This window comes from Rhinopithecus roxellana, unplaced genomic scaffold (genome assembly GCF_007565055.1).
Source record: "Rhinopithecus roxellana isolate Shanxi Qingling unplaced genomic scaffold, ASM756505v1 contig2246, whole genome shotgun sequence".
Taxonomy (NCBI): Eukaryota; Metazoa; Chordata; class Mammalia; order Primates; family Cercopithecidae; genus Rhinopithecus; species Rhinopithecus roxellana.
Window position 1 is genome coordinate 95001 of NW_022142015.1, and position 15948 is coordinate 110948.

Genomic DNA, 15948 nt, shown 5'->3' on the forward strand with positions numbered 1-15948 from the left:
AAAAAAAAAAACACACACACACCCACAAAACTAGCCGGGCGAGGTGGCGGGCGCCTGCAGTCCCAGGTACTCGGGAGGCTGAGGCAGGAGAAAGGCGTGAACCCGGGAGGCGGAGCTTGCAGTGAGCTGAGATCCAGCCACAGCACTCCAGCCTGGGTGACAGAGCGAGACTCCGTCTCAAAAAAAAAAAAAAAAAAAAAAAAAACTCACACACATACACACACACACACACACACACACACACACAAACACAACTAGCCGGGCGAGGTGGCGGGCGCCTGTTGTCCCAGCTACTGGGGAGGCTGTGGCAGGAGAATGGCGTGAACCCGGGAGGCGGAGCTTGCAGTGAGCTGAGATCCGGCCACAGCACTCCAGCCTGGGCGACAGAGCGACACTCCCGTCTCAAAAAAAAAAGAAAAAAAAAAAAAAAGAAAACTGGTGTACGGGCAGCAGGTGACTGGACACCCCAGAGCATGCCCGCCCCCCAGCAGCGTGGATCCTGAGGCCAGACACCCAGGTGGTAAAGTCAGGCAATCAGCCCGCCAGGAGCAGCTCAGTTTTATCCGTGTGGGTACAGTGTGTCCAGCGCCAGGGCCCAGGATCTAGAGAGATGTCCAATAGGTGCCAGGTAGGCTGTGCACTTGGCGACCCTGATTCCATCTAAGGGAAGCTCCACCATCCCGCGTCAGTGCCAGATCTGCAGCTCCAACCCGTCCGTGGGGCACTGGCAGCGGTGAGGGCGGGTGGGGAAAGCAGCAACCCCTGACTCTCCATGCCTTTTCCAGTACCGGACACTAGCCACACAGACTCTAGGGCCAGAGCCTCAGCGTGAAGCCAGGCCATCCGCGAAGCCACTCCGGTGGCTGCGGAGTGCCCTTGCCAGCACCCGATCTCCCTTCCCAGGAGAAGCGGGGCAGGCGGCAAGGCCATACTAATCCTCCTTCTCAGGCCCGGCTGGCTGCGCGCCTAGGATCCTGGGGCCGCCCAGGAGAGCCCAGGAGAACCCGCGAGCCCAGTGGCGCCAGCCTGGAGCTGCAGCCCCACCTGTCCGCGAGCGCAGCCAGGGAGCGGCTTCCGGTAGCCGGGCGACAATGGCGGTGCAGGCGCGCGCCCAATGGCTTTACCAGGCTCACTCGGTCTGAGAGGTCGGAGGTTGCGAGTGTCGCTGCTGAAGGCTGTGGTGGACCGGGCTGGATCTGGAATTTTGGAATACCTTATAGATTTGGGATCGGAGACTGGGGTTTGGATCGCGGATTTGGGGTTGGATCGGGACTTGGGGTTGGATTTGGGGCTGGGTCGGCAGGGACGGATCGGGGGTGGTGAAAAGGTGACAGGGAGCTGCCCCTACTCAAGATCCGGTAGGTGGTTGGGGGTCTGAGAAGAAGTCACTACCATGAAGTTGTTCGGCTTCGGGAGCCGCAGGGGCCAGAAGGTCCTGGGCTCCACAGACCACGTCTACACGGGTTCAGGGTACCGAATCCGGGACTCCGAACTGCAGAAGATCCACAGGGCGGCTGTCAAGGGCGACGCCGTGAAAGTGGAGGGCTGCCTGGCGCGCAGGAGCGGAGACCTGGATGCCTTGGACAAACAGCACAGGTAGCGGGGGGCGCTCAGTCCGGGGTGGGAGGGTGTCCCCAGGCCCGGCTTCCCCGCAGCCCCTGGGATGGGGCCTTGGAGGGCGCCGGGCACCCTCCCAGCGGTGAAGCCAAATGGACCCTCAGCTGTTTTCCATCCCTCATAATTCCCTGGCTGGAGCAGTTGGAGAATTTGAGTGATTTAACTCACAAATCACTGTTGTGTGTGTTTTGAGATGTTGCCCTACAGTTTCCTAAATAGTCTTCTTGCTCTTGTAGAGCTGCTCTACATTTGGCCTGTGCCAGTGGCCATGCGAAAGTGGTAACTCTCCTGATTAACAGAAAGTGCCAGATTGATATCTGTGACAAAGAAAACAGGACACCTTTGATACAGGTATATTAGAGCCAACTCTTCTAGCCTGACATGGATTTGATTTACATATATAGAATTAAAATGAATTGATCTCATTTAAATGTAACTAGTTGGTGAAACCTGTGGAATGTGTATTTTGAATTCTTAGAATTTACAATCTGTTTCTTGGTCTAATACGGACAGGCTGTCCATTGCCAGGAAGAGCCTTGTGCCGTTATTTTGCTGGAACATGGTGCCAATCCAAACCTTAAGGATATCTATGGCAACACTGCTCTCCATTATGCTGTGTACAAGGAGAGCACCTCACTGGCAGAAAAACTGCTTTCCCATGGTGCAAATATTGAAGCACTGGATAAGGTATAGATCAATCAACTTTCTTTCCAACATATTTGTTTTAACATTGACATAGGTAAGGGTCAATTTTTTTTTATATTTGGACGCTCAACCATTACCTGAATGCAAATGTAAATTATTTTCAAATAACTTAATTGTGTAAGATTTTGTTTTAAATATTGATACTTTTAAAGAAGCATTCAAGGGCACAGCTTTATAAAATGCACTTTGGAAAATATCTGTGAATTTGTTAAAGATAAAACCTTTTCAACTTATTTTCTATGCAGGGTTATTCTTTTTTTCTTTTTTTCTTAATTAGTGTAAAACAACACAGGAAAGGAAATGTGCCCTGGAAATAGGCTTTATTTTAAAACTCAAACAAAACTAAAGCAACTTACAATAAATGGACATGTTGCTGCTGCTGCTAATTTTCTGAAAAACTGACGTATCATTTCTCAGGGAAAAATGGGAAGGGAAAAGGAGAGCAATCAGAAATACACAGGTCACTTGGAAATTAGGTAATGAAGGAAAATGCGAGGAAGAGTTTTTGTTGTTGTTGTTGTTGTTTTTAGTTTGTTGTTCTTCCAGTTTATGTGTTGAGACAAGGTGCTCTTTAGCTTTGGGTCTAATAATTTTTGGTTTGAAAAAGAGAGTGAGTGAGTTGCAACTTGCCTAGAGATTAATTTTAGGAGGACTCTGAGGAAACCAGATTGGCAGTGAATATGTGGTGATGAAGTGAGAAAAACTTCAGCAGAAGCTGGAACAAATTATTAACTGACTTATTGCCCATCCTGGCAGAAACTGCCACTTAGATAAGCGTCTAAAGACTCCTCTCAAATCGAGAATGTCTTGGTGGAAAAGTGGGAGATAAGGAGCTTATACATAGCAAAATCAAGTGGAATTTTGAGTTTACTTGTCCCTGTTCTAGCCATACCCAGGGAAATTAACTGGAGTTTTAATAAATGAGTCTGTCTCTTACTCTTTTATCTTTTTGGTCACATCTCTGACTGATACAGGGCATTAGCCATGTGGGTGAGAGATGTGACTGAAGTGATTGTCTGCTGCACTAATTCTCAGAATTGGGCATTACGGTTACCTGAGGACATTTTGTTAAAAATCTACAACTGTAGTCTTTCGCCTGAAGATTTTGATGTAATAGACCTAATAAGGCCTGAACATGTTTAAAAATGGTTTCTTGAAGCTGGGCACAGTGGCATGTTCCTGTAGTTCCAGCTTGAGTCTGAGAGTTTGAATCCAGCTTGAGAAACATAGTGAGACTCTTGTCTCTAACAACACTTGTAGCAAAAGGAAAAAAAAAAAAAAAAAAAGAAAGAAAACCTTCAAGGTTCAGATACACTCCTGATTAAGAATCCCAGAATAGATAAGTGCAATATATACATTTCTGTATCTCAAAAATGTAAGAAATCTCTAGAAGACTTGGCATTTGATAGGTGCCACATCCTTCAAAATTCTCCTGTTTGATGATATTACCCTGACTTATCTGTCTTTCTCCACATCTGTGACTGGGAAGTGAAAGGAAATATTGGCAATATCTCTCAGCTGACAGAATAACACCATTCCTTCCATCCACGAATCGTTCACTACCATTCAGAGAGTCTTTAGAAATGTGCGTGTGGGGAATCTTTCAATAAGCAGAGGCTGACCCTGTCAGGATTTGATGTCCCTTTGTCACCATGCAGGTGATTATGTGTCAGCAAGTGTTCGTTACAAGTTGGGCTTTCTCAATTAGAATAGTAGCAAATCCTAAACTCCTTTTTCAGTTGAAATTGTATTATGAACTATCTCAGTATGTTTGTTAGTTGTATAGAGCTTTATCATAACCAAAATGTCAGTTTTAAACACTGAAATCCATGAATTTAATAAGAATACAAATAGGAATTCTTTTAATAATGTAGTTTTAGCAGTCCTATGAACCAATGATCTATTTGGTTAATAATCTGGGAAAATTATATACAAACATTTTAAATGAATAAATGTTGGAAAAAATTCTTGAAGCAGGTATTATGAGTCTTTTTAGCGATTTTTATTATCTATGAATACCTCATATTTTGATAAAACATATGATACTAGAGAAAGAAAATACTTTACATGCAAATACTTGGATTATACACAACCATTTCATAACGCATTTATAGTAAATCTAAAAACACAGGGGCTATATTCTAATGTGGTACACAGATTTGTTTGTTTGCCTCTATAAGTTGAATCAACATGTAAAATTTAGAAGACTTGTGTAGAAATCTGGACTTCAGGCTTATCCTAAAAAGTCAAATCTGGTGTCTCCTGAGTTTCTATCACTGTTTGATCTGCTGTGGAGAGATTGCCCCTTTATAGAAGGCGTGTATTCTCCAGTTTGCTATTGTGCCCACCTCAGTACTTCCCTTACTCTGGGAACCTTCCTTTGTCCTTGTAAGTATTTGAGTTTACAACTCCTATGTTATAGTACATTTTGACAAAGATTTCAAGATTTTTAAGTCAGTGTGTAGATTTGTTTATAATATATAGTCTATGGAGTATGTAAATCCCTCTGTTATGGAGTTGAATTTTAGAATTTAGAAGTTCTTAAAACTCCTTTTCTTTATATATACCAGAAATAATTATCTGCCCATAAGAATGCCTAGAAGCTGGTTATAGTTGGATAATTTATGAATATTGCAGATATTGTATCTTTGTCCTCAGCACCCTACTTTAAAAATGCAAGTGACTCACTGGTTTTATTATGCCAGAAATAATTCATATGGATCAGTATGAGAACTTTTATTGATAAGCCATTAAGTTGTTATTTCAGATTCATATTTTGCCTAAAATGAAAAATAATTTTAAATAGCCATTTAAGTGGAAGCCAATAAAAATGGATTTAAAAGTAGAGCTGCATTAGTGTCCTGGGATTACCATTATAATTGAGAATAGTATTTCTTACTGAGCTTTGGTTTTTCAAATATTTGTTCTTAAGTTTTTTAAACCTGTCTCTCTTACACAGAACATACTGAGCTTTCTAACAGTAAAGATAAAAATCTATTCTCTTGTATTAGGAAAAAAACCATGGACTATTTCTAAGGCAAATAAGTGCATTTGAAGCCAATCTCTCTTAATTCAGAGTTCATTTCCATAGTGACCCCTTTGGAGCAGGAGTGCCTGACGTTGGCGTCTGGTATCCTGACACCATTGATAGAAGTGAATCAAGCAAGTTTGTACCACCCAGAGGAATCATCCACCTGTATTGGGAAGCTCTGGCAACTGTTTCTCTGAAACTCTTAATTGCTCAAATGTTAATGTTTGCCACAAATAGTATTGTGAAATGGGGATTAGGTAAAATTCAAGAGAGTTCTTGATTATTGGATGTAAAATACAATTTTGCAATTCTTCTCAAATGCAGGTCACGGAGTCTTTCTCTTGGGGTATTATACTTCTGGTAAAGCAAATATTCTTTGGAATATAGTTTAAGAAACACTGCTTTAGAGATAATAATTTATTTCATTAATTTCTGTAAAAAACTTAAAATATTTGCTACTATGTCTTAGGGTTTTGGGCTATAGAGACAAAAGTTACAGCCCTTGCCCTCAAGAAGCTCTTGGTTTCAGAGGGAAACAATGAAATGATTACAATGTAGCATGCTAAGTGCTGTGATCAAAGCAAGGATTCTTGGGACTGGTAAATGTTTACAGTGAATTTTGGCAATGACCACAGTTAATCCTGGGAGACAGAGGAGGGTTGTTTGCAAGGCAAAGAGCAGCACATCAGAAAACACAGAGGAGTGAGAAGGAAGGGACTGCTTTTCATTTACTTCCTTTCTATTTTGTATGTTGAAGTTCAAAGAATCCTAGAGAAGATTTTCAGTTCAGTTGATAAATATGTAATTTTGTGAATTATTAATTTTTTCTGCTGTCTTATAGGACAATAATACTCCACTTTTATTCGCTATTATTTGCAAGAAAGAGAAAATGGTGGAATTTCTATTGAAAAACAAAGCAAGCGTACATGCCATTGATAGGCTGAGACGGTACAGTAGTTCTTTTTTAAAAATAAAAGTCTGCGTATTCTAGAGTGGTAATAGTCACTCAAGTCAGAAATATTAATAAGATTAGTGTAATTATTGGCATACAGTGAAAAATGTCACCACAAATAATCAGGTAGACCACAAATATTTAGACTGAGTCACATAAAGAAGAGTGTATAGTAGGATTAATCTTCTCTCATAAGATTCGTTATTTATAATTGGATGTTTTTGGTACTGTAATCTTTTATTAGCTAAAGGGTTTTGTATTAGTTTTATTAATTTCTTTTTGAGATGGAGTCTAGCTCTGTTGCCAGGCTGGAGTGCAGTGGTGTGATCTTGGCTCACTGCAACCTCCACCTCCCAGGTTCAAGCGATTCTCCTGCCTCAGCCTCCCAAGTAGCTGGGACTTCACGTGTGTGCCAGCATGCCTAGCTAATTTCTGTATTTTTAGTAAAGGCAGGATTTCACCATGTTGGCCAGGATGGTCTCGATCTCTTGACCTCATGATCTGTTCTCCTTGACTTCCCAGAGTGCTGCAATTACAGGCAAGAGTCACTGCACCTGGCAGTTTTTTTAATTTTTAAAATGTGGACTTTTAGTTTATGACTACTGCTATTGTCATTATTATTGTTGTTGTCATTGTTGTTGTTGTTGTTGTTGTTTTCAGCCTGCAGATAACTCTTATCTGACCCCTAGCTGATTAGAATTATAATATATCAGAGTAGGAAAGCAATGGGGAAATCTTCATCTAAATCTTTGCCTACTTTAGATGACTGACCTCAGCACAGTTTCTTGGCCATCAGAGGACTATAAGTTAGCAACTTGTATTATGTCATATGTCAGTGGGACAAGAGGCTTCCCTGTTGTCCTTTTCTTTTAGCCTTGATGATAATTTACAAAGATGAACACTTGAGCCCCTAGATGCTTATAGACCTGAGCTAGTACATGCAAATGGTTATTACATCTACACTGACAGATGGATATGAAATTGGTAAAGTGTATCAAACTAACTGTTTAAAAAAGTCTTTATTAAAGTTCTTGAGTGGAGTTATTTCTTTGTTATTTTAGAACAGCCCTCATGCTTGCTGTGTACTGTGACTCACCAGCTATTGTCAACATCCTTCTTAAGCAAAATATTAATGTCTTCACTCAAGACACGCATGGAAAAGATGCAGAAGATTATGCTATTTCTCGTCATTTGACAAAGTAAGTGTTTATGTCAAAAGACCAGTTGATACTAAATTGAAGTTTAAAATAATTGCAACTACTCCCTCTTATACATTAGGTAAGAGTTCATAGTTTGGTTCAGATGGTTTGAAATAGCAATGAGTTAGTCTACTTTTAGCCAGAAATCAAGCAGCAGCCTAGGTTAGTTCGAAGTAGAGTGCAAGATTTTTTCAGGAGTTTTAAGACCTTTATCCCCAGTGATCTCAGTGTTGTCCATTTTATTCTAAGTATAATCCCCATGCATGGGATAAAAAGAGCCACATCTTTGATTTCTTTTCCTTTCCTTTCTTTTTTTATTTTTCTTTTCCCTTCTTCTTCTTCTTCTCCTTTTTCTTCTTCTTCTTCTCTTCTTCTTCTTCTTCTTCTTCTTCTTCTTCTTCTTCTTCTTCTTCTTCTTCTTCTTCTTCTTCTTATTATTATTATTATTATTATTATTATTATCATTTTGTAGAGACAAGGTCTCACTCTGTTGCCCTGGCTGGTCTTGAACTCCTGAGCTCAAGTAATCCTCTTGCCTCTTCCTCTCAAAATGCTAGCCGCCATGCCTGGCCGGATTTTTCTAATTAGTTATTGGGTCTTGAAATGTCCAATTTAGCAGAAAATCTTGTATTGTCCCCTTGGGCTGTCTCCTGTGTCTTCCTTCTTTGAATTTCCAAGAAGCTAAGGGGTTCCCTAAGTTCAAGGAAGACAATCTTTCTTTACAAGTCAGAAGAACGGGAAAAAAGGCCGTTCCGATCATTCTGTTGTTTCCATGGACTCGCTTGCTGTTTAGCTGCCATTCTAACCCATCCTGCAATCTGATAATGATTGACCTTTGCCACCAGGATGCCTTCACTGATGCAGACCCCCTAGTTTTCATGGTGCTTCATATATAGAGTTCAAAGCTATGGTGTTTATTAGTTTATGTACTTATGGTCAGCTGTTGTTCCCCGCACCGTGCTCTGCCAGCTAGGCCTCCTAGCTTTAGCTACACAAATACTGAGAAAGTTGATGCCTGCCCTACACTAAAAATCTTATTTGGAGCCCACCTCTTAGCGAGACTTAGCCTGGACCTTCATGGTATGTTATCCTTTGAAAGCCATGTTTGTCTTTTCTTTAACCACTATTAGTTGGGATTGTTCTCCACAGTCAGGGATGTTCAAATAATGTTGCAGGGAGATCAGAGTTCCCTTTCCCTTTTGCTATCAGATCTGTACCTTGAGGCTTTTTATATCCTGTGCAGCAGCTTTGGTTAGATAGCAGAAGGTTCCTTGTTATCTTTTCACTGAGTAGTGAGATTAAACTTGCAGGTGGCCCCTCTAGCAATGTGTCTCTATAATCAGGAAAATCTCTTGGGCTACTCGCAGCTCTTCCTCAAGTTTTCAATATATTTTAAAATTCTACCTCACAGGAAGTCATTCAATAAAATTCTCAGAATCTAAAGTAAGTGAGTTGGATTTACCAGAGCTAAGCCTCATCTGTGACTCATGAGTATTTGTGTATCAAACAGGGCTCTGTGCTTGTTTCTGCAGCACATATTTTAAAATTGGATCAATACAGAGCAGATAAGCATGGCTGCTGCCTGGGGATGGCACACAGATTCAGAAAGCATTCCATATTTTGCATAGTCCCAGGAAGGTCATTTGACTGTTTGTTGAGTAGCTCCTAGGAAGCAGTGTGAGGGAAACCAAAACAGGAGACACCCAATATTGAAATTGTGATTATCACTATGAAAATATTGATGTCCAGTGATCTCTGAAAGGAGAACAGAGCTGAGTAATAATTAGGGGATGTTACATGTTGTTAGTACATGTCTTGGAAGTGAGAAAATGTCCACTTGCCTTTCCTTCATGGAACCGAAAAACAATCACAGCAGGGTTCTGCCTTGTCTGTTAGTTGGAGAGGACCGTGGAGATCCAGCATCCTAGCACGGATCTGCTGTCTCAGAGTTTGAGGAGGTAGAGAAGGAGTGGTAGTTGTCCAAGCTGGGTTTAGACAATTAGTTTTCTGCCCTTGGTGTGATTGATGAACTCAGTGATGGGAGACAATTAGGTAATCCATTTTAATGAGAATATATATATATATATATATATATATATATATATATATAATTATATATAATGAGAATATATATATATAATTATATATATAATGAGAATATATATATATAATTATATATATAATGAGAATATATATAATTTTGCAGTAAGTTGTGAATTAGGTAAGATGCCCTGAATTACAAGCCACAATGAATACAACTAATAACCAAAATTAGCACTTAATAACATCTTCTGAAAACTGTAACATTTGAATATTAGAACTTATAGAAAAACATACACCAAGCTTTATTTGGGATTCCAAAATGGTTTCAGGAATAAAGTTCAAGAAGAAATTATTCCATTGCTTTACTATTTCTCTGAACATTTAAACATGTAATCTCATTACATCTTCCTAAAGTAGCAGAGTCCTTATTTTTTAGAAGAAACCATGGAGCCTATGAGAAGCAACTTGTCTGAAAAGAAAATACCTATTGGTTACAGAGCGAGGATGAATTCTGAGTGCAGGACACTTTGCATGATGTCCAGCTAACTAGAGTTAATTTACTGAGCTGTTTTTCCTCCATTTATGAGTATTTCCCTTTCTTTTATTCTTTTTTTTTTTTTTTTTATACTTTAAGTTCTAGGGTACATGTGCATAACGTGCAGGTTTGTTACATATGTATACTTATGCCATGTTGGTGTGCTGCGCCCATCAACTCGTCAGCACCCATCAATTCATCATTTATATCATGTATAACTCCCCAATGCAATCCCTCCCTCCTCCCCCCTCCCCCCTCCCCATGATAGGCCCCAGTGTGTGATGTTCCCCTTCCCGAGTCCAAGTGATCTCATTGATCAGTTCCCACCTATGAGTGAGAACATGCGGTGTTTGGTTTTCTGTTCTTGTGATAGTTTGCTAAGAATGATGGTTTCCAGCTGCATCCATGTCCCTACAAAGGACGCAAACGCATCCTTTTTTATGGCTGCATAGTATTCCATGGTGTATATGTGCCACATTTTCTTAATCCAGTCTGTCACAGATGGACATTTGGGTTGATTCCAAGTCTTTGCTATTGTGAATAGTGCCGCAATAAACATACGTGTGCATGTGTCTTTGTAGTAGAATAATTTATAATCCTTTGGGTATATACCCAGTAGTGGGATGGCTGGGTCATATGGTACATCTAGTTCTAGATCCTTGAAGAATTGCCATACTGTTTTCCATAATGGTTGAACTAGTTTACAATCCCACCAACAGTGTAAAAGTGTTCCTATTTCTCCACATCCTCTCCAACACCTGTTGTTTCCTGACTTTTGAATGATTGCCATTCTAACTGGTGTGAGATGGTATCTCATTGTGGTTTTGATTTGCATATCTCTGATGGCAAGTGACGATGAGCATTTTTTCATGTGTCTGTTGGCTGTATGAATATCTTCTTTTGAGAAATGTCTGTTCATATCCTTTCCCCACTTTTTGATGGGGTTGTTTGTTTTTTTCTCGTATATTTGTTTGAGTTCTTTGTAGATTCTGGATATTAGCCCTTTGTCAGATGAGTAGGTTGCAAAATTTTCTCCCATTCTGTAGGTTGCCTGTTCACTCTGATGGTAGTTTCTTTTGCTGTGCAAAAGCTCTTTAGTTTAATGAGATCCCATTTGTCAATTTTGGCTTTTGCTGCCGTTGCTTTTGGTGTTTTAGACATGAAGTCCTTGCCCATGCCTATGTCCTGAATGGTACTACCTAGATTTTCTTCTAGGGTTTTTATGGTATTAGGTCTAACATTTAAGTCTTTAATCCATCTTGAATTAATCTTCGTATAAGGGGTAAGGAAAGGATCCAGTTTCAGCTTTCTACTTATGGCTAGCCAATTTTCCCAGCACCATTTATTAAATAGGGAATCCTTTCCCCATTTCTTGTTTCTCTCAGGTTTGTCAAAGATCAGATGGCTGTAGATGTGCGGTATTATTTCTGAGGACTCTGTTCTGTTCCATTGGTCTATATCTCTGTTTTGGTACCAGTACCATGCATTATAAGCTTAATAAGCTTGTAAGGTTTAAAAATTTGAAGTGTATGGGACATTAAAATTCTGATATTAGGTCTGATATTGCCTTAAATGGTTTTAGAATTTAATATGTTTGGTAAATATTTTTTATTTCAGTGTTAAAATAGCAATTTTATTTATTACTTTTGTATACATAGAATTCAACAACAAATTTTGGAACATAAAAAGAAGATACTTAAAAATGACAAACCGGGTAAGACTTCTGATAGTGAATTTCTTATTTCTCTTGGTGGTCCTGCTCTTGATAAGAAAATGAAAAGTAAGATGTCAGATTAAGGTAGTGTTTATCAAAAAGACCAGTTTAAAAATATGTGTAAATTGAATGTGTATATATGTATATACATTGTAAATTAATTTTTAAAATTTAACTAGTTTGAAATCATATTTATTTAAGAAGGTAGTTGTAGCTACTTTATAATCTCAAACATTATAGTCTGAAAACCATCATTTATGATCCCTAAAAATCCTATATGATGTTTTTGCATGAATAAGAAAAAAAGATTTTTTAAGTTAGTGTGTCATATATTTCCTCTATAGTCACATTATACCCAATTGGACTTGTTATACAATGGATCTTCCTATTTCAGTTTTATAATAAAATTGTTTATATTTAGTAAATAAAGAATTACAGTTGTACCCATGAATAACGTAGGAGTGAGTAGTCCCTGTGCAGTTGAAATCTGAGTATAACTTTTGATTGCTTCACCTTAGTTACTAATAGCCCACCATGGCTTGAAGCCTTCCTGATAACATAAAACAGTTGATGAACACCTATTTTGCTTTTGCCGCATTATTATATTCTGTGTTCAGACAATACAGTAAGCCAGAGAATTGAGCTGTTAGAAGAAAATCAGCAGGAAAGATAAATTCCATCAAAAAGTGGGGAAAGGATATGAACAGACATTTCTCAAAAGAAGATATTCATACAGCCAACAGACACATGAAAAAATGCTCATCATCACTCGCCATCAGAGAAATGCAAATGAAAACCACAATGAGATACCATCTCACACCAGTTTTAGAATGGCAATCATTAAGAAGTCAGGAAACAACAGGTGTTGGAGAGGATGTGGAGAAATAGGAAACACTTTTACACTGTTGGTGGGATTGTAAACTAGTTCAACCATTATGGAAAACAGTATGGCAATTCCTCAAGGATCTAGAACTAGATGTACCATATGACCCAGCCATCCCACTACTGGGTATATACCCAAAGGATTATAAATATTCTACTACATAAGACACATGTAACGTATGTGTTATTGCGCACTATTCACAATAGCAAAGACTTGGAATCAACCCAAATGTCCATCTGTGACAGACTGGATTAAGAAAATGTGGCACATATACACCATGGAATACTATGCAGCCATAAAAAGGATGAGTTGCGTCCTTGTAGGGACATGGATGCAGCTGGAAACCATCATTCTTAGCAAACTATCACAAGAAGAGAAAACCAAACACCGCAATGTTCTCACTCATAGGTGGGAACTGAACAATGAGATCACTTGGACTCGGGGAAGAGGGGAACATCACGCACTGGGGGCCTATCATGGGGAGGGGGGTAGGGGGGAGGAGGGAGGGATTGCCATTGGGGAGTTATACATGATATAAATGATGAATTGATGGGTGCTGACGAGTTGATGGTGTGCAGCACACCAACATGGCATAAGTATACATATGTAACAAACCTGCATGTTATGCACATGTACCCTAGAACTTAAAGTATAATTAAAAAAAAAAAAAAAAAAAAAAGCATAAGTAGATCCTGACAAGGTCTCGTGATCTTCAGTTGACTAGCCTGAGGTGGAAGAGGAGAGGTGGATCTTGCTGTTCTCTGGGTTGCCGATGGCAGAAGAAAATCTCGAATATAAGTGAATCCCTGCTTTTTCAAGGGCAAAACTGTATTACATATTGAGTGTGTCACTAAGAAAGTAAACTATCTTTAGAACCGGAACTCAGCTATCCCTTTCTGGGTATCATAAATAATGGCAATAAGAACTGTAGAACTGAAACCAGTGTGCCCCCATACAAATAGGAGACTATTTTTTGAAGACAGCTACTGAGCACAGAAGACAGGAAAGCAATTCCTTCATGACAAGTACAAGTTATCTACATCTTCTTACACAAGCAAAATGGTTTTATCTGTCATAGTTTACACACACACAGTTTACACACAACGTACACGCGTGCTGCACAAGACACAAAGTTAAAAGTCCTGCTGATTCTTAAGACCAAAATCCAAACTGTTCACCGGGAGCGGTGGGATAACACATCTACCAGTCTGGATGAAATTCTTCCATCCTTTTGACTGTTTTGTGATGAACTGCTTTTAATGGATGAACCATGTTTTTAGTTTTAGGAGAAACACAGAAAAAGATTAGAAGCAAGCAAACAGGAACTCTATGATCAGTGGTAGACTGTTATAGTACATTCTCAATAGTACTATGTTTTTCTCCAGTTATACAATTTACTTGAGTGATGCACAATTAATCCATTATTATTATTATAGGAGATGGGGTCTTTCTATGTTGCCTTGGCTAGAATACCATGTCTATTCATTGGTGCATTCATAGCTCACTGTAGCCTTGAACTCCTGGGCTCAAGCAGTCCTCCTACCTCATCCTCCTGAGTAGCTGGGACTACAGTTTTGTGTGGTTACATCCGGCCTGATACACAAATTATTTATTTATTTTATTTATTATTTATTTATTTATTATTTATTTTGATACAGGGATCTCCTCTGTTGCCGGTACTGGAGTGCAGAGGTGCCATCTTGGCTCACTGCAACTTCTGCTTCCTGGCCTTAAGTGATCCTTTCACCTTTACCTTACTCCCAAGTAGCTGGGACTACAGGCATGCACCACCACTTGGATAAATTTCTTTTTAAGGTTTTGTTGTTGTTGTTGTTGTTTGTTTGTTTTTGTTATAGATGAGGGTCACTCTATTGCCCAGGCTGGTCTGGAACTTCTGGCTCAAGTGATCCTCCTGCCTCAGCCTCCCTAAATACGGGATTTACAAGTGGGAGCCACTGCACCTGGCTGCACAATTATTATGAAAAGGAATTAAGCCCAGTTGAGTTGCAGAGAAACTGGCCACCTTTTCATTTTTTTTAGAACATTCATATCTAGAACATATTGTCATCACCCAATTCATTTCTATTTTTATTCGGTTTAAATAGGATTGCTGCTTATTTCACATTATTTTCGACTATTATCGTTTCATTTTTTCCTTTTGGCTTTATTCAATTGGATAGATATAGAAATATCACTTTCCAGTCAAATAACAAGGGAAAAAAGAAAAGAAAAAAAGATTAGGGAAAGCTTTCTGTGAAATAACCACTGATTATAGTTACATATTTCATATCAACTTTATAAAATCTTACACAATGCATTTGTGCCAGGTTCCCCAAGACCACCCCCAGGTTTAGTGGTTCACTAGAAAGACTCACAGGACTCAGCAAATAGTCATACTCAGATCTTTACTTGATTACAAGAAAAGGGACAAGCCGAATTAGTGAGGAAAAAGTGCATGTGTCAAGTCTGGGAGAAGCCAGGCACAAGCTTCCAGGAGTTCTCTCCTGTGGAGTTCCAGGATCTGCTTAATTCTCCCAGGCTCACATTTTGACAACAATTTGTGCAGTGATATCTACCAGTACCAGAGTCTCATTAGAGACTAAGTACCCAGTGTTTCTATGGAGGTTACTCTCCCTGACATGTACCCAAATTCCAGACTCCTAGAAGGAAGACAGCTGTTCAGAGTAACCACACTGTTTCTTAAACACTTTAGACACAGTGAGCCACTCTCTTAGGGAATGGCGGAAACCCTTTAGGCTCAAGCGATTCTCCTGCCTCAGCCTCCTGAGCAGCGTGAATTGAGGTGCCCGCATCATGCCCAGCTAATTTTTGTATTTTTAGTGAGAAGAGGTTTTGCCATGTTGGCCAGACTGGTCTTGAACTCATTCCTAGGCTGGTCTTGAACTCATGACCTCATGTGATCCCCCCACCTTTGCCTCCCAAAGTACTGAGATTACAGGTGTGAGCCACTGAGCCCAGTTGTGAATATCTTCTTTTAATCAACAATTTTATTTCTTAGAGCAGTTTTAGTTTCAGAGCAAAATTGAAAGAGAGGTACAGAGATTTCTCATATATTCCATGCCTCCCACTGCATAGCCTCCCCCATGATTAGTATTTTCCCCCAGAGTGGTACATTTGTCAACTGATGAACTTACATTGACACATTATATCACTCAAAGTTCATAGTTTTACTCAGGCTTCACTCTTGATGCTGTACTCTGTGAACTTGGACAACTGTATAATGATATGACATGTATCTATTACTGTAA

General features: G+C 39.6%; 1 protein-coding gene and 1 non-coding gene across 2 annotated transcripts in view; both read left to right on the top strand.

The window, feature by feature from the left end:
- Window positions 1–1393: 1393 nt before the first annotated feature.
- Window positions 1394–15948, top strand: part of LOC115895759 (ankyrin repeat domain-containing protein 20A2-like) — a 47514-nt gene continuing 32959 nt past the window's right edge. Inside the window, exons 1-6 of the mRNA XM_030926374.1 lie at window positions 1394–1596; window positions 1854–1968; window positions 2131–2304; window positions 6195–6301; window positions 7367–7504; window positions 11741–11796. Of these exons, the coding sequence (XP_030782234.1) occupies window positions 1394–1596; window positions 1854–1968; window positions 2131–2304; window positions 6195–6301; window positions 7367–7504; window positions 11741–11796 (793 nt within the window). The remainder of the gene's footprint in view (window positions 1597–1853; window positions 1969–2130; window positions 2305–6194; window positions 6302–7366; window positions 7505–11740; window positions 11797–15948) is intronic.
- LOC115895761 lies at window positions 9021–9127 on the top strand. The gene has a single exon (XR_004055875.1). It is a non-coding gene; the product is annotated as a U6 spliceosomal RNA (small nuclear RNA).